General features: G+C 46.4%; 1 protein-coding gene across 11 annotated transcripts in view; it reads right to left on the reverse strand.

The window, feature by feature from the left end:
• The window catches only part of LOC142490456 (beta-arrestin-1), a 338250-nt gene that overhangs the window by 221505 nt on the left and 98416 nt on the right, over positions 1 to 18329 (reverse strand). Inside the window, exon 1 of one of the 11 annotated variants that reach the window (XM_075592784.1) lies at positions 11409 to 12020. The exons of the other annotated variants lie outside the window; for them this stretch is intronic. Coding sequence (XP_075448899.1) covers positions 11409 to 11425 — 17 coding nt within the window. The 5' untranslated portion in view covers positions 11426 to 12020. Of the gene's footprint in view, positions 1 to 11408; positions 12021 to 18329 lie in introns of those variants that run through there. 11 annotated transcript variants of the gene reach the window in all.

Raw genomic sequence — 18329 nt, forward strand, 5'->3', positions numbered from 1 at the left:
AGGTTTGCTGGTTGCACCACAATGTCTTTGTATAAAAGTCTCTGGCACTGTTTCCTTTTAGTCTTGTGAGAGAACAGTCCTTTTGTCTCTGTAGTTTCACCCACAGAGTGTATCCCCTTGTAGGTATACCAGCCGTGGCAGCCTGTTGCTCTATCACCTGGCGTTTGGCAGAAGGAGAGGGCTTTTGGCTCCTTGTGGGAGCGGATTACTGTCCCTGGAAAACTGGTTGTCGAATGTAATCCAATAAAGGGGGCGTCGTTCAGGGAGACTCCCTGAAGCTGAGCGCTGGGGTTGAACATTACCCGGATTTGATCGGGTTCCTGAGGGTGGTAGGCCCCAGGTGATTGGAGGTACCGACATTCTTTGCCTTCCCCCATTAGAGGTGCTGGCTTTGCGTGGCCGGTAAAGAATATCTTCTGGATGAAGACCACAAAGTTGTTTTTGGTCTCTGGTTCCCTTTGTGGGCCGCAGAGGTGCGAGGTGAACCTAGAGATGGCATGTTCTCCATTGTTTGGGAAGCGCCTCCTTGGTGAACGGAATGGTAGCGGAGTCACCCGACTGCTTAGTCCGTCTTTAGAGAGCTCCTCTTCGGGAATCGGGAATCCTCTATCTTCCCTTGATGGTGTTTGTTTGTCATCGTTCCTTGTTGTCTGGAACGCTGTGCACCGTAGTTCATCGGTACATTTCTCTTGCACGAGAACATCTCCGCGTAGTTTGGTGAAACGCTTTTGTGTTTCTTTGTTGACTGCCATCGGGAGGTTGTTTTCTCCCTGGACATGACGAAGAACAGTCTCTTTTGTCCTTGTAAATCCTTTTGGGAAATGTCTCTGCAACTGTCCCCTTTTACGTGTTTGAACGAACAGTCCTTTTGACACTGTGGCTTCGCCTGTGAGGCGCAATCTTTTGCGGCTATGCCAGCCGTGGCAATTGGTCGCTCTGTTGCTTGATACTCTGTGGGGAGGAACAGCTGTACGTCTTAATTGTGCCCTTGCTCGCGGGAGCATTGTCTGATTGTTTGTTGTTTTTAGGACGATCCCTTTGTCGGTCACCTTTGGGAGGTTACTCTCTTCCTTCGGTGGAGTCCACTCATCATCCTTGGCTGTCTGGACTGCTGAGCATCCTAAGCCATTGTCGCATCCCATCGGCGTGAGGATGTCTTTGTTGGTCTCAGAGGTATGACCTTGTCTTTTCTCTTCATTTGGCCCTTCGGTCACTTGGAGATGGCCAAGACATGGTTCAGAGAGAGATGTGTGTCCACATTCTGTCACCTCCGTTCTGCGGGCATCGACGTAGTCTTGCCCGTGCTCTTTGTTAGTGCACGAGTTGCCCACTATCACCCATCCTAGGTCGAGTCTTTGGGCGTATGGCGCGTTGTGGGGTCCGTTGTGCTGTTTACGGACTTTATGTACCCTCATGATGTCCCTACCGAGCAGCAGCAGGATCTTGGCGTCTTGTTCCACCGGCCGGATGTGGTTGGCTATTCCTTTGAGGTGGGGGTAATGGAGTGCCACGTCTGGTGTGGGTATCTCGTCCCTGTTTGTGGCCATGTGGTTGCACTCGATGAGTGTGGGAAGGGGCATGTTCACTTTGCCATCTATTGAGCATATGGTGTAGCCATTCACTCTTCTCCCTGTGGTCTCCATTTGCCCTGCGCACGTTCTGAGAGTGTAAGGAGAAGCACCATCTTGTATGTTAAACATGTCGAAGAACTCCGACCTGACCAGTGATCGGTTGCTCTGGTCGTCGAGGATTGCGTACATCCGAATAGCCTTCTCAGGTTGTCCCTGGGGGTGCACTGCGACAAGGCATATTTTGGAGCAGGACATTTTGTCACCTTCTTTTCCGCAAACTTCGGTGCGCTGAGATGTGACGGATGTTGACTCTCCTTCTTCTTTCTCCCCGCCATGCTCCGCTATGGAGGATGGGTTCTTGAGTTGGTGGAGTGTCATCGCCTCTGGGTGTAACGCTGTCACGTGCTTGTCACTCTCGCACACTGTGCATTTGATCTCTTCCTTACAGTCCCTGGCTAGATGGGTCGTGGAACCGCAGCACTTGAAGCAAACTCCGAATTCTCCAAGTAACCTCTTGCGTTCCTCTAGGGACTTCATCCTGAACCCAAAGCACTTGTTGAGTGGGTGTGGCTTCTTGTGTATGGGACATTCCCTGTTTGGGTCCCTTGGTTCCTTGTCTCCGGCGACCGACTGATCGGGAGTAGTTTGGGCCGTGGGAGGCACGTCCGTCCTGCGGGCCGAGATGGGTGTTTGGGGGTTACCATATCTCGTCGTTGGTCTCTCGTTCTTCGGGCTGCTTGCACTGTATGTGGTTTGCGCACCTAAGATGAAACTGGGATCGTTTCTTGTCTTTGCCGCTTCGCAGATGAAGCTCACGAAGAATGAGAATGGGGGGAAGACAACCTGCTTCTCCCTTTTGTATTTGGAACCTTGTGAAAGCCACCTTTCTTGGAGGTTGAAGGGTAGCTTCTCCAGGATGGGTCTCACTCCACGAGCTGAATCTAGGGCGTTGAGACCTATTAAGGAATGGTCTTTCCTTGCGAACTCCAGTTCTTGCAATAGGTCTCCAAGATCTCGTAACTTCGAGTAGTCTTTACTCGTGATCTTGGGGAAGCTCTCGATTCTTTTGAAGAGTGAATCCTCGACTGCTTCAGGGCTGCCATAGGTCTCTTCTAGCCTTTCCCACACTAGGTCCAGGCCTACTTGGGGTTGATGTGCGTTTGCCGTCCGAAGTCTCTGCGCTTGCTCCCTGGATACGTTCCCCAAGAACTTAACTAACAGGTTGAGCTCTTCCCTTGCTGAGAAGTCCAAGCTGTCGATTGCGTCTTTGAACGTGAACTTCCACGTCCGGTAGTTCTCAGGGCGGTCGTCGAAGCTGATGAGTCCTGCGTGCACCAAGTCGCACCGGATCATGTACTTGGCTATGTCTGTCAGACCTGAGACATCGTCGCGTTTGCCCCGTTCTGAGGTAGTTGCTGGGACGGTCTGTGCGGTCGCCTCTTCCTTGGCGTGGACGCGTGATGGCTGCTGGCCAGTGTGAGGGGCTGTTTTCTCCCGCGTGGGTGTACCTGGATTGCGAGCCTGTGGTGGTGCATCCGTGTGCGCGCTGGCGTGTGGATCACTCTTGTGGCTGTGGCTATCCCAGGCAGCATGTGCCATTGATGGAGCAGCGTCTTCTCCTCGTGGTCCTAGCGAGTCTTCGGTATCTGTGGTGTCGCTCCATCCGTGTTGAGATGGTGCGCTGGTGTTTACACTGAAGAGGCTCCTTACGTAGTCTTCAGTGCGTTGGGCTGGATCCTCTGAAGCTATCCGTCTGTACGGTAGCTCCCCGCCGTCCTGTTGTGCGGCTGCTTCTAGGACTTCCGCTTGGGCTATGGCGGCTTCCTTCTCTTGATTAAGTGCCTCTAGATCCGCGTCCAATTCGGCCTTTCTGCGCGCAGCGGCGGCATTGGCAGCGGCGGCGGTAGCAGCGGCGGCGGCATTTACAGCGGCGGCGGTAGCAGCGGCGGCGGCATTTGCAGCGGCGGCGGTAGCAGCGGCAGCAGCATTGGCAGCAGCGGCATTCTGCTCCTCCTCTTCTATGCGCGCTTTTTTTGCCCTTACGGCTGCCTCTCTGCGACTATATTCGGCCCTGGCACGTGCGGCCTCTGCGGTGGCTCGCGCCTTGGTGGCGTTTGTGCTCGCGCTAGACGTGTTGGATTGTGCTGATCTTGCTGACCTTGATGAGTGCCTTGATGTGCTGGAGCGCTGCGACGCGGTCTCCAGGAGGAGCTCTTTTCTCACGCTTTGCGCGTCTGTGATAGCGGATAGCGGTCCGCACGCGGCTGTCACGTGTAAGGTCAATGTCATTTTGTAAGTCTCTTTCTTGCAGGCTTTCGCTGGTGTTGGCCCTGGTCAGGTAAGTAATGTATGCTTCTGACAGTTCTTGATAACGCGAGTAATCGGTCCTTAGTTGCGTTATTGCCTGCTCGAGCTGTTGCGCATAGTTGCCAATGCTACTAACGTTGCGTATTCCCAGTGTGGTTGTGCTCCAGACCAACTCTAATTTAGCGCGGTGCGCTTCAATGTCATTCTCATATTTCTCGCGGGCCTTTTGTGTCAGTGTGACTGCCCGTTTAGGCCTTGCGCCTGCCTGCGCCTGTTGCAGTTGCGCAGCGGTCTCTGTGTCTGAGAGATCGCTTTCCTGCGTGATGTCTGGTGAGGCTCTGAGTTCTGCCATGCTGTAGGTGTGTGTAGGCCTTTGCCAGTGCGTGTGGCGTGCGGTCTTTTACCTTTTCAGCGATGGGCGTCTGTCTCAGATGATGCCGAGCGGTGTCCTGCAGCGTGCAGCGTTGGGGTAGCTGTACTTACAGGTGTCCGTTGGCTCCTCACTGTGGGGCTGAGCAGCGGGTGGACTCAGACAGAGAAAAAGGCAATTAGGTTTGTGTGTACAGTCTGTTTGCAAAGCTGCTGCCTTGTGTGCAGGGTTGCTTGTGCAGTGTAAGCTGCTTGCTTATCTGTAAGGTTGCGGGCTGTATGCAGTTTGCTGTATAAAGCTTGCTGCCCTGTCTGGCAGAGTGAAGCTGCTGCTTGTTTTTGCAGAAAGCTGTAGCAGTTTGCTGTATAGCTGTGTAGAGCTGCACTTTTGTAGCATGAAGGCTGTGAGTGATAGCTTCTGCGTAGACCTCTAATACACGGTCTCTCTCTTACTTTCCTGGAACCAGGGTCACGAATGATGTATGATTAGTTCCAGTAAGCTCAACTCATGTCCTCCCTCTTCCAAAGCATGACAAGTCCTTAATGTCTTTCTTAATTTTATTGCTGGATTAGAAAACACAGGAACTTGTAGGTGTGGTGTAGGCAGAGAGTGCTTCTCTATGTGGGATGCTTCTATGGGGTTAGACTATGGTAAGAGAGAAAGGCCTTACCAGGGGTGGATGCAGACAGGTCTGTACTCACTGTAATCTAGGGTGGAAAAGAAAGTGAGGGGCAGGGGTCACACTAAAGGTTGAGTGGGACTGCACTAACTGTCAGCAAAAGACAGGGGAGAACATGGGAAAGTCCATTAACTGGGAGGACTGGAGAAGCTGCAGTAGCAGTTCACTGATTATGTGCTCAGAGGCAAAAAATGCAACATTGTTGCATGTTACACAGGCACAGTGTGTGTATGTGGAGCCAATGCCTGCAGCTGAACTTAAGGAGCTGACAAGCAGAAGGGGGGTCGGGCAGGAATGTGATTCTTGTTCCATGACACATGGTAAACATGTTCTGTTAGATAGGCATGGTATACATGTTCTGTTAGATAGGCATGAGATACATGTTCTGTTAGATAGGCATGGCATACATGTTCTGTTAGATAGGCATCAGATCCATGTTCTGTTAGATAGGCATGGCATACATGTTCTGTTAGATAGGCATGGCATACATGTTCTGTTAGATATGCATGGCATACATGTTCTGTTAGATAGGCATGGCATACATGTTCTGTTAGATAGGCATGGCATACATGTTCTGTTAGATAGGTATGATATCCATGTTCTGTTAGATAGGCATGAGATACATGTTCTGTTAGATAGGCATGGCATACGTGTTCTGTTAGATAGGCATGAGATACATGTTCTGTTAAATAGGCATGGTAAACATGTTCTGTTAGATAGGCATGGTAAACATGTTCTGTTAGATAGGCATGAGATCCATGTTCTGTTAGATAGGCATGGTAAACATGTTCTGTTAGATAGGCATGGTAAACATGTTCTGTTAGATAGGCATGAGATACATGTTCTGTTAGATAGGCATGGCATACATGTTCTGTTAGATAGGCATGAGATCCATGTTCTGTTAGATAGGCATGGTAAACATGTTCTGTTAGATAGGCATGAGATACATGTTCTGTTAGATAGGCATGAGATACATGTTCTGTTAGATAGGCATGGCATACATGTTCTGTTAGATAGGCATGAGATTCATGTTCTGTTAGATAGGCATGGTATACATGTTCTGTTAGATAGGCATGGTATACATGTTCTGTTAGATAGGCATGAGAAACATGTTCTGTTAGATAGGCATGGCATACATGTTCTGTTAGATAGGCATGAGATCCATGTTCTGTTAGATAGGCATGAGATACATGTTCTGTTAGATAGGCATGGCATACATGTTCTGTTAGATAGGCATGAGATCCATGTTCTGTTAGATAGGCATGGTATACATGTTCTGTTAGATAGGCATGGCATACATGTTCTGTTAAATAGGCATGAGATCCATGTTCTGTTAGATAGGCATGGTAAACATGTTCTGTTAGATAGGCATGGTAAACATGTTCTGTTAGATAGGCATGGCATACATGTTCTGTTAGATAGGCATGGTAAACATGTTCTGTTAGATAGGCATGGTAAACATGTTCTGTTAGATAGGCATGGCATACATGTTCTGTTAGATAGGCATGAGATCCATGTTCTGTTAGATAGGCATGGCATACATGTTCTGTTAGATAGGCATGGCATACATGTTCTGTTAGATAGGCATGGCATACATGTTCTGTTATATAGGCATGAGATCCATGTTCTGTTAGATAGGCATGGCATACATGTTCTGTTAGATAGGCATGGCATACATGTTCTGTTAGATAGACATGAGATACATGTTCTGTTAGATAGGCATGGCATACATGTTCTGTTATATAGGCATGAGATCCATGTTATGTTAGATAGGCATGGCACACATGTTCTGTTAGATAGGCATGGCACACATTATCTGTGAGATAGGCATGGCATACATGTTCTGTTAGATAGGCATGGCATACATGTTCTGTGAGATATGCATGGCATACATGTTCTGTTAGATAGGCATGAGATACATGTTCTGTTAGATAGGCATGGCATATATGTTCTGTTAGATAGGCATGGCACACATGTTCTGTTAGATAGGCATGGCACACATTATCTGTGAGATAGGCATGGTATACATGTTCTGTGAGATATGCATGGCATACATGTTCTGTTAGATAGGCATGAGATACATGTTCTGTTAGATAGGCATGGCATATATGTTCTGTTAGATAGGCATGGCATACATGTTCTGTTAGATAGGCATGAGATACATGTTCTGTTAGATAGGCATGGCATACATGTTCTGTTAGATAGGCATGGCATACATGTTCTGTTAGATAGGCATGGCATACATGTTCTGTTAGATAGGCATGGCATACATGTTCTGTTAGATAGACATGAGATACATGTTCTGTTAGATAGGCATGGCATACATGTTCTGTTATATAGGCATGAGATCCATGTTATGTTAGATAGGCATGGCACACATGTTCTGTTAGATAGGCATTGCACAAATTATCTGTGAGATAGGCATGGCATACATGTTCTGTTAGATAGGCATGGCATACATGTTCTGTGAGATATGCATGGCATACATGTTCTGTTAGATAGGCATGAGATACATGTTCTGTTAGATAGGCATGGCATATATGTTCTGTTAGATAGGCATGAGATAGATGTTCTGTTAGATAGGCATGGCATACGTGTTCTGTTAGATAGGCATGAGATACATGTTCTGTTAGAAAGGCATGGCCTACATGTTCTGTTAGATAGGCATGAGATACATGTTCTGTTAGATAGGCATGGCATACGTGTTCTGTTAGATAGGCATGAGATACATGTTCTGTTAGATAGGCATGAGATACATGTTCTGTTAGATAGGCATGGCATACATGTTCTGTTAGATAGGCATGAGATACATGTTCTGTTAGATAGGCATGGCATACATGTTCTGTTAGATAGGCATGGCATACATGTTGTTAGATGATCCATGATCTGGGCTCTCTAAACAAAAAAAGATTTAACCTTCCTAAAATAATTGTAAAAAATGTAAAAGTAAGAATTTCCATTGAAAATTAGTTTGCAAAGCAAAGAGTAGTTGTTCTCTATGATAAAGTAGTGCTGTTTCTTATCCCCTATTAACAACTACTGGGTCTAATTTGAAATAATGCTTCTGATACGCACCAACCCTCTCACCCCCTCTTTCCAATTTACCCAGCCCATAGATTGTAAGCTCCTTGAGGCAGGACCTCTTCTAAAACATTGCAGGCCTACCCTCCTTCTCCTAACACATTGCAGGCCTATCCGACCTCTTCTAACACATTGCAGGCCTATCCAACCTCTTCTAACACATTGCAGGCCTATCCGACCTCTTCTAACACATTGCAGGCCTATCCGACCTCTTCTAACACATTGCAGGCCTATCCGACCTCTTCTAACACATTGCAGGTGTATCATATCTCTTCTAACACATTTCAGGCATATCCTACCTCTTCTAACACATTGCAGACCTATCCTACCTCTTCTAACACATTGCAGGCCTATCCGACCTCTTCTAACACATTGCAGGCCTATCCGACCTCTTCTAACACATTGCAGGCCTATCCGACCTCTTCTAACACATTGCAGGCCTATCCGACCTCTTCTAACACATTGCAGGTGTATCCGATCTCTTCTAACATATTGCAGGCCTATCCTACCTCTCCTAACACATTGCAGGCCTATCCGACCTCTTCTAACACATTGCAGGCCTATCCGACCTCTTCTAAAACATTGCAGGCCTATCCGACCTCTTCTAACACATTGCAGGTGTATCAGATCTCTTCTAACACATTGCAGGCATATCCTACCTCTTCTAAAACATTGCAGACCTATCCTACCTCTTCTAACACATTGCAGACCTATCCTACCTCTTATAACACATTCCAGGCCTATCCGACCTCTTCTAACTCATTGCAGGTTTATCCGGCCTCTTCTAACACATTGCAGGCCTATCCGACCTCTTCTAACACATTGCAGGCCTCTCCGACCTCTTCTAACACATTGCAGGCCTATCTGACCTATTCTAACACATTGCAGGTGTAACCGATCTCTTCTAACACATTGCAGGCCTATCCTACCTCTTCTAACACATTGCAGGCCTATCCTACCTCTCCTAACACATTGCAGACCGGTCCTACCTCTCTAACACATTGCTAGCCTATACTACCTCTTCTAACACATTGCTGGCCTACCCTACCTCTTCTAACACATTGCAGGTGTATCCGATCTCTTCTAACACATTGCAGGCCTATCCGACCTCTTCTAACACATTGCAGGCCTATCCGACCTTTTCTAACACATTGCAGGTGTATCCGATCTCTTCTAACACATTGCAGGCCTCTCCGACCTCTTCTAACACATTGCAGGCCTATCCGACCTCTTCCAACACATTGCAGGCCTATCCTACCTCTTTAAACACATTGCAGGCCTATCCTACCTCTTCTAACAAATTTCAGGCCTATCCGACCTCTCCTAACACAATTTGAATCCTGTCTGTAAACTTTACTTATGCCCATAAATCACATCTCTGACTATCCCTTAAATATCTGTAAACTGAATGTGTATTTATCTTTGTTCATTTAATGCAGCCATTTATTATTATAACTCTGGAGTTTCCTGGCTGTCTCGTGTGTTACAAAATATTTGCATTTAATTGTAGTTGTTCTCAAATTGACTGTAAAGTATTGCGATCCCCCCTTAAGTGGAGGCCTGTACTTACTTCAACAATAAAGGATGATGATGATAAATGTACAGATATTTCTGAGAGCTCACACAAGGCTCTTCGGATACAATCTGCAATAGCAACATAGTAGAGGGGAGAAGGTGGACTTCCGTCCTTCCACTTTGCTTGTATATTAAATCTCAAGGATAGACCTATTTTATTTTAAAGCAGTAGTGCTGCGCCCCCAGAGGGGTCTCCGGAGTAGAACCAAGTATTTTCGGCTCTGGAGACCCCCTGCTTCCTGAGATACTTACCTGACAATTTAGAACCGGTACTTCCTAGAGATTTAAATCCCCCCACGCCACGCGGGCCAATAGGAAACCATGACGGATGACGTTGCGGCTTACTATCAGTCCGTGTAACGCAGAAGATTTAGACCTTTATTTTTGTTTCCCCTGGAGGGTATCCTACTGGCGGTCCCCTCCCCCGGTAAGTCTCCCGAGAAGCATGGGGTCTCCAGAGCTGAAATTAACACGGTTCAGCTCCAGAGACCCCCTACATGTAAAAAGAAAAAAAGAAAGGGTAAAAAAAATTTGCAAGATGAACGGCTTCTTAAAAAAAATCTTCAATTTGGCCCATAAATTCTTATGGTGGGTTATTAAAATAGATTATACCGTATTGTCCCACGTGACTGGAGCAACAAAGTAGAAGCAATGAATGATATACTGACCCCCTCTCCCATGTACTGTTCTGCACTGGGATCGAAAAGAAACATATACAGTGTTACATACATGCTCCGGTCCCATTGCGTACGTTAATGCGGGGTATGCCTGTGTTACATACATGCTCCGGTCCCATTGCGTACGTTAATGTGGGGTGTGCCTGTGTTACATAAATGCTCCGGTCCCATTGCGTACGTTAATGTAGGCTATGCCTGTGTTACATACATGCTCCGGTCCCATTGCGTACGTTAATGTGGGGTGTGCCTGTAGAGTAGTGATTCTGAGAGTGTTCGGGAAGAATCTGGAATACTAACTGGCTGGGGATAAATCCTTCTCCTATCACACGTTTTTATTTACTGCTGAATTATTTATTGTACTCGGGATCAACTGTACATTCATTTGTCTTTGCTTCAGATTCTCAGACTTTGCTTTTTTTCTTTGTCCCTCAGTAAATGGACATTTCCCCAGTCCCAATAGCGCCACTGTAAAGAGGGTCATAAATGCAAGGATATTTCGAGAATAAGGAAGGGAGATAACATTATATACAAGACCAGCGTTGGATAAAGCAGGACAGGCTAGCACAGTTACACACTGTATATCACCTCCAGAGATAGACAAACAAACCCTCACTAAACAGATGGTGTTAAAAGATTAAGATCACTTGATCTTGTGTCTTATTTCCCTGGTAGCAAAGGCTGAGTGATTTGGACACGACTGATCCTAGCAAATATAATGCAAATTCATCGTTGAACTCCTGTCTCCTCCTATACTAATCCAGTGCTACATATGCATAGTATGAGGGAACAAATTATATATATTTAATCAGACTGTCACAATATTTCAGCCTTGCACATTCAGTTTTACAGCAGTGTAACCCTTTACAGTCTACGGCAGTCGCCATAAACATCCTTCTTTCAATGGCTCCAAATGTAGATTACAGCCTGTAGGAATAAAAAGAGATGACAGATTCCAGGCATATGTTTGTAGGGCACTGGAATTACAATATGGGCAACACCCTCTGAAAAGCAATACATTATCACATAACACGGACAGACGGCACTCACGCTCCCCGGAGACTTTCCGCACCACGGCATGCTGAGAGACTATTAATCTTCGGATGCATACAGTTGCACAAACATTCCGTAACGTATCTATTGATACTCACAAAAAGATGTTCTCCATGAGAAAGGCCTGTAGCGCTTACTGCTTTCTCCCGCAAGATATTCCCAGTGGTGCTTGTTACAATGTAGGCAGATACCGTAGCCTCAGCTATTTCACTCCTTCTCCCTATGTAGTTGCTGTCAATTCACACATAATCCATCCAGCAACACGCAGCGACATCTCTTCAAACCTGCTCGCCACGTAGGTGTACAGTATATGCACAAGAATTCGTTCTCCCTGATTATCCCCCTCTCTCCTTAATCTGGCCCTCCCTGCTGTTCTTATTTCCTTCTCAAACAGCAACTGCCCACAACAAAGAATTTGATGCAGACTCCCCAAAACGCAGCAGCTGCATCAAAAATCTTTTTTCCTGAAGTGCCATGCCCTGTTTCCTAGCCTGATTGGTTCGATCGTCATTGCCAGCGCTGTTTTCTATGGGCACAGGACTTGCATAACAAATCTCTGCAGCTTCCAGTGCATAGGGACCAATGGTTATAGGGTTGCCGTGCTGTGTAATGATCTACAGTGATACAGGGCAGCAGTAAAAGGCAGGCATTAGCAAACTCAGTTGCCCGTTAAATGGGAAAGCTATTAGGATGCACTCTGATTATGGATTGAGGGGTTTTCAGTATTAACTGATAAGGATCAAATCCATGACCAATCATCATCCACTTTTGCTCAGAACCAATATACGGCGAAGCAGAAAATCACTCACACTTCTTGCTGCCACTCCCTATACCATGATGCAGTAGCAACAGACAGCTTCGGGACACACACACATGCAGAATAAACAGAAGTAAAAATAATGGACCAGTGAAGCCAAAATCAAGTGGCACTTTTAACGCTGAAAAATATGTCTTTTTTTTTTCCCCCTAAGGAATTCAACATAAATTAAAAGAGCGGACGCGGGTGTTAAAAAAGAATGCTATAAATAAATACCAGACCTACAATCCCTAACAATTGCTTCCCTGAGTAAGGCTTCTGAAACACTGCAGCAAATGTGATCTGATTATTCTAGTTGTAATGGCACCGAGGTCTACGGGGGAGGGGGATGTATCATAGCAAGTTGGCAACAAAATTGATGCAGATTGCGTCATTTTCATCTCGCATTAATGCAGCGGAGTGCAAACTTTTGGAGCTGCGCCCCCCCCCCCCCCTTCCTGCTCCCACAGGTGCTCGCGCCCCCTTACTTTTTTACCGGGTGACGTCACATGACCCCGTTGCCATGGCGACGGGCGTCAAATGACGCCACGGGGTCATGTGATGTTACGTCACACGTCCCCGCGGTGTCATTTGACGCCGTGTTGCCATGGCGATGCGGCACAACAAAGACTCTGAATCCCGGTAAGTAGGTTACAGAGGCCTCGCGCAATCCCTCTGCATTTAATTTAAATGCCTCGGGGATGAGCGCAGGGCCTCTGCAACCGCCACGCCCTGCCCCCCAGTTTGCGCACCCCTGCATTAATGTATCAAGGTCTTTGTTCTAATTTTGCGCCGTTTGCATCGCTGTGCGATTTGGGGAGTCACAATAGGAGGAGTTAGGGAAGGTATACAATATGCAAAGATTATAATGAGTTGCAGCAAACTCTGCGTCACTTCTGTATCTTGTATTTGCGTTAAAAATAATCCGCCAGGTCTGAGGCGGCGCAAACGTTTCTGGCCAACAGTTTGCGTCAAATGTAAGAAACACTTTGATACATTTGGCACAAACGCGAGCAGAAAATGGAGCAACGATTCAAAACAAACTTCTATTTGCACTTTCTTTACGTTGATACATCTCCCCCTATGTATCAAGGCAAAAGTAGAGTCATTCTGGGGCAAATAAACAGCACAAAATGTATACAATATGCTACTACTTTTAATAGGACTTTTTCTTTTCATACAGATGGTTTTAATCATATTGTTGCTACCTTCTTGTGACCTGTACATGAAGTACACATGCCTCGAACCAGTCCTCTCCACCGAGCCCCGAAAAACCACACCCCACAACTTCTTGTGAGGAGCAACCACTCACAGCGTTATCAATAACACATCAATATGTTAAACACAACCATTAACAGAATATAGGGACCCAGCCAGATTATCACATACCAAGAGATCGAAGGCATATCGTCAGCTCGTACCCACATTGCCACTCGCCACTCAGGCCACATGGCACATAATCACACCTTACAGAAGGACACTCCCATTCTGGCCACCCCAAGCCGGGAATGATATTGTCTTCCCCATCACTTCCAATTAAGAGGTCCAACCTCTCACCACCAAGGAGCCAATACTGAATTAGTCTTCCCCTCACCCCCCATGTCACACTACTCCTGCCATACCATCTTCTGTAAACTGTAACAAGTATATAGAGCAATGTCCAACCCCTTTATCCATCTATCACCCATCAAAACAACAAATCCGGGGTGGGTCGTGAGAACTTAAATGTAGAGGGATCTGTAGAAAGAGGGAGGTAAGATTCCTTCCTCCCTCCTTAAATACCCTTCTGACCCCACAGTCTCAATCCTGACTTCACAATTCCTTAGCGGAGGGTCTCCTCAGCCTTAATTCATGCTGCCCCACCCCCTACAGGTCCAGGGCTCTCCTCATCCCTACCTTCATGTGCCTGAGCCCCCAGACATTGGGGCATATGTATCAATGCAAATAGTGGGCCAATAGGATTTAATACAGATGCGGTCAGATGGTTTGTCGCAGTGTCGGTCAGGAAACGAGATTGCAACTTCCTGACCACTGCCTGCTGACGGAATCCCCGCGAACAGACTAATTGCCCATCAGGATTAACACAAAAATACCGGCACCCCATACAGAGGCATGTAACTCAGGAAGCAGGGGGTACCCGAGGCTGAAATTAATGCGGTTCAGCTCAGGAGACCCCCTGCTTCAATACTATGTTAGGCTTCATCTCCGGTTGCCGTGGCTGTACCCGCGACGGCATGCGCGCCGCACACCAAGTACAGCCCTCTATGAGGCAGGCCCCAGTCGGCGTGTGTTTGCGGGCACGTACAAAACGCGATGCGCGACCCGCCTTTGCCAAAAGATACGTTTTGGGACGCAGCGACCGAGAGGTGGTCTTGTCACGGCGGCGGTTAAGCCAATGAGAGTGAACCAGCCGCATGACATAATGGGCACGCCTCCACCACACCCCCCACCAAAAATCTTGCCTGCTCATATCTTGGCTCTCTCCCCTGGGGCCCCTTTCCCCACAATCATTGGCCCATTCGCCACATGGCGAGTGGTGAATGTATAGGGCACTGTTGCACTTACAGGGTGCTAAGCTGTAGCACGCTTTCACTCCTGTTCATTTAAATGAGTACTGAGTCGTGCTAAGCTTAGCAGCCTTTAGTGCATTTGGAAATCAGCAAGTTTCCTCTCTGCCTCTCCTTTAATAATGTTTTTTTGTTTCTTGTATAGCGCTGTCCAGGTACATTTTTCGGGCACATGTCCCTGCCCCATAGAGCTTACAATCTATTTTGTAGTGCCTGAGGCACAGGGCGATAAAGGGACTTGCCCAAGATTACACAGAGCTGACACCGAGATTTGAGCCAGGCTCCCCTGAGTCACACTCAGTGGTGCTGTTTTTCAGCCAGTGCCTTCCCTCACTGAGCTGCTCCTTCAGCCTTCACATGGCAAGAGCTGGACTCTTGTGATGCTGCATTCACAAGAATAAAAGAAATCTTACGAGTCCAGCTCCCAGCCGGTGACTCGGTGAGAGATAGAGGAGCTTGCAGAGTTCTGCGTCCAGGACACAATGGGAGGGAAAAAAACCTTCTGCTGAGCTACTGGGGAACTTAAAGAAAATGACAAACAAAGGCATTGCAACCAGCTGACTACCATCAAGTATCTTGTGTAAGGGCTGGTGCTACCTGCAGACAGAGAATGCTACAGTATCTGTGATGATAAGAAGAATGTCTGAGTGTCTAGGAAACAGGTGAGTGAATGGGTGAAGTTCTGGTGGATGGAGTGGCTGGTAATTGTGTCAATGGGAGGAGAAAACATGTGGTCACAGTTTTCCAACAACTGTTCACGAAAATATATAAAACCCAGAGGCAGCCACGCGTCAAAACGAATATAGAGCAAAGAAAAGAGTTTCTTACATCTGACGCAGTTTGTTAGGAGTCAGGAAGTTAAACTGATTGAAGGGAGAGAAAGTGACGGATGTGCTCAACGTGATACATCTCATTATTACCTGTGTCCCATCTAACTCCTCCATTTGAAAAGAGATGTGTGAACCATTCACCCAAAGTCGCTGACCCGGCGAAATTTGGCCTTTTTCAGTAGTAAAAAAAAAATGTGACCTTGTCACAATCCGCCATACATGAAATCATTGTGCATCGCGATTTCCTTTAATATGCTCATTTGCCAAATTCTTTAACACCCGCTAGATTTGCTTAATGCTGATACTATATACTTACCGTATAGCAAACGCACACTATGTTTCACTCACTGTTTGGTGATCATTTGCTGAAAGCATAATTGGCAAAAGATTTTGCAAGAAACTGAATTTGGGGGGAAAAAAAAATTGTGGCTGCATTATGATCGTTTGCACATCTTTCCTTTTCCTATAAGGGGTGCGCAAACTTCTGCTGCTGCGCCCCCAGGCCTCCACTCCCTCAGTGCTTGGGCCCCCCACCTTACCTTCCTTTCTGCCTCAAATGACGTCATGGGTCATGTGACATCACGTGACCCCCCCTGCGTTGCCATGGTGACGGGCATCAAATGACGCTGTGGGTGTAGGATATGAGTGTAGGATATGAAAAGGTGAGTGCCATGAATGTAGGATATGAATGGGTGAGTGCCATGAGTGTAGGATATGAATGGGTGAGTGCCATGAGTGTAGGATATGAATGGGTGAGTGCTATGAGTGTAGGATCTGGATGGGTGAGTTCCATGAGTGTAGGATATGAATGGGTGAGTGCTATGTGTAGGACATGAATGGGCGAGTGCCATGAGTGTAGGATATAAATGCTTGAGTAATATGAGTGTAGGATATGAATGGGTGAGTGCCATGAGTGTAGGATATGAATGGGTGAGTGCCATGAGTGTAGGATATGAATGGATGAGTGCCATGAGTGTAGGATATGAATGGGTGAGTGCTATGAGTGTAGGATCTGGATGGGTGAGTTCCATGAGTGTAGGATATGAATGGGTGAGTGTCATAATTGTAGGATATGAATGGGTGAGTGCCATGAGTGTAGGATATGAATGGGTGAGTGCCATGAGTGTAGGATATGAATGGGTGGTGCCATGAGTTTAGGATATGAATGGGTGAGTGCCATGAGTGTAGGATATTAATGGGTGAGTGCCATGGGTATAGGATCTGAAGGGTGAGTGCCATGAGTGTAGGATATGAATGGTGAGTGCCATGAGTGCAGGATATGGATGGGTGAGTGCCATGAGTGTAGGATATGAATGGGTGAGTGCTATGAGTGTAGGATATGAATGGGCGAGTGCCAGGAGTGTAGGATATGAATGGGTGAGTGCCATGAGTGTAAGATATGAGTGGGTGAGTGCCATGAGTGTAGGATATGAATGGGTGAGTGCCATGAGTGTACGATATGAATGGGTGAGTGCCATGAATGTAGGATATGAAGGGTAAGTGCCATGAGGGAAGGATATGAATGGGTGAGTGCCATGAGTGTAGGATATGAATGGGTGAGTGCTATGGGGGTAGGATAAGGATGGGTGAGTGCCATAAGTATAGAATATGAATGGGTGAGTGCCATGAGTGTAGGATATGAATGGGTGAGTGCCATAAGTGTAGGATATGAATGAGTGAGTGCCATGAGTGTAGGATATGAATGGGTGAGTGCCATGAGTGTAAGGTATGAATGGGTGAGTGCTATGAGTGTAGGATATGAATGGGTGAGTGCTATGAGTGTAGGATATGAATGGATGAGTGCTATGAGTGTAGGATATAAATGGATGTGTGCTATGAGTGTAGGATATGAATGGGTGTATGCCCAACGGGTGAGGGTGTGAATGAGATGGGGACTGGGTGTATGGAGTATGTGTTATTATAGTGTTGTCTGATTTTCACATGGTCCATATAGGCACACAATTAAAAAGGCTTCTTAAATTAAGAACAGCTGTTAAAATGTTTCTAAATTAGATACAAATGAAAGACAGATGGTATGTATTGGGTGCATGCCCATGCAGAACTCACTAAAATAAATTAGCAATACACAGGCCTGTTCTCTTCCTGACAGGTTGAAATGTTATTAACCCTCACCCAAAATGCTATTTGCATCTTTCTTTTGACCAATTTAAATTGAGAAAAACATGTACTAGTGTGCACATAGAGTCCGGTTTAGAAGATCCGGTTGTGTTCCAGATGACCTCGAAGAGTTCTCTGGGAATGTGGGAGAAGACAAATAGTATAAGTATTTGCTAGCAATATATACTATGAATTTTCTAACAAGACATAGCTACACAAAAGACAAACTAAGACTGATAGACTAACCACAAATAACAACCATGCATACACTACAACATCTAATGAAATGCAAAGATAACTAATAAAACTAATGTAATAAATGAAAGTAAAAAGACAAAATCGTCTGGATCACACCCGATTCATGATGTGGATGTTCCTCTGCTATGAAAAAACTGAAACCCTGCTTATGACAAGTAGGATATAATCAGGCACATCGGATGGTCTCTGTCCAATAAGGTATGCTGCAAACGGCTGATGGTTTCTTCCCGCCAGGGCGCCTATGTAGGAACAATCTGTATCAGTGTTCTGGTGCCGCCTGTATGCTCAACTCAATGAGCTCAAGGGGAGCGTGGATGGCGGAAGCTATCTCGTCCAAGTTGCTCAGACAGTGCTTGTAGCGTTGTGTGCACGTCTCCAGGGATCAGCTGTTGTGAAAGTATTCACCTCTAACCCTACGCGTTTCATGATTACGTCACTTCTTCAGGGTCA

Source organism: Ascaphus truei, chromosome 3 (genome assembly GCF_040206685.1).
Source record: "Ascaphus truei isolate aAscTru1 chromosome 3, aAscTru1.hap1, whole genome shotgun sequence".
Taxonomy (NCBI): domain Eukaryota; kingdom Metazoa; phylum Chordata; class Amphibia; order Anura; family Ascaphidae; genus Ascaphus; species Ascaphus truei.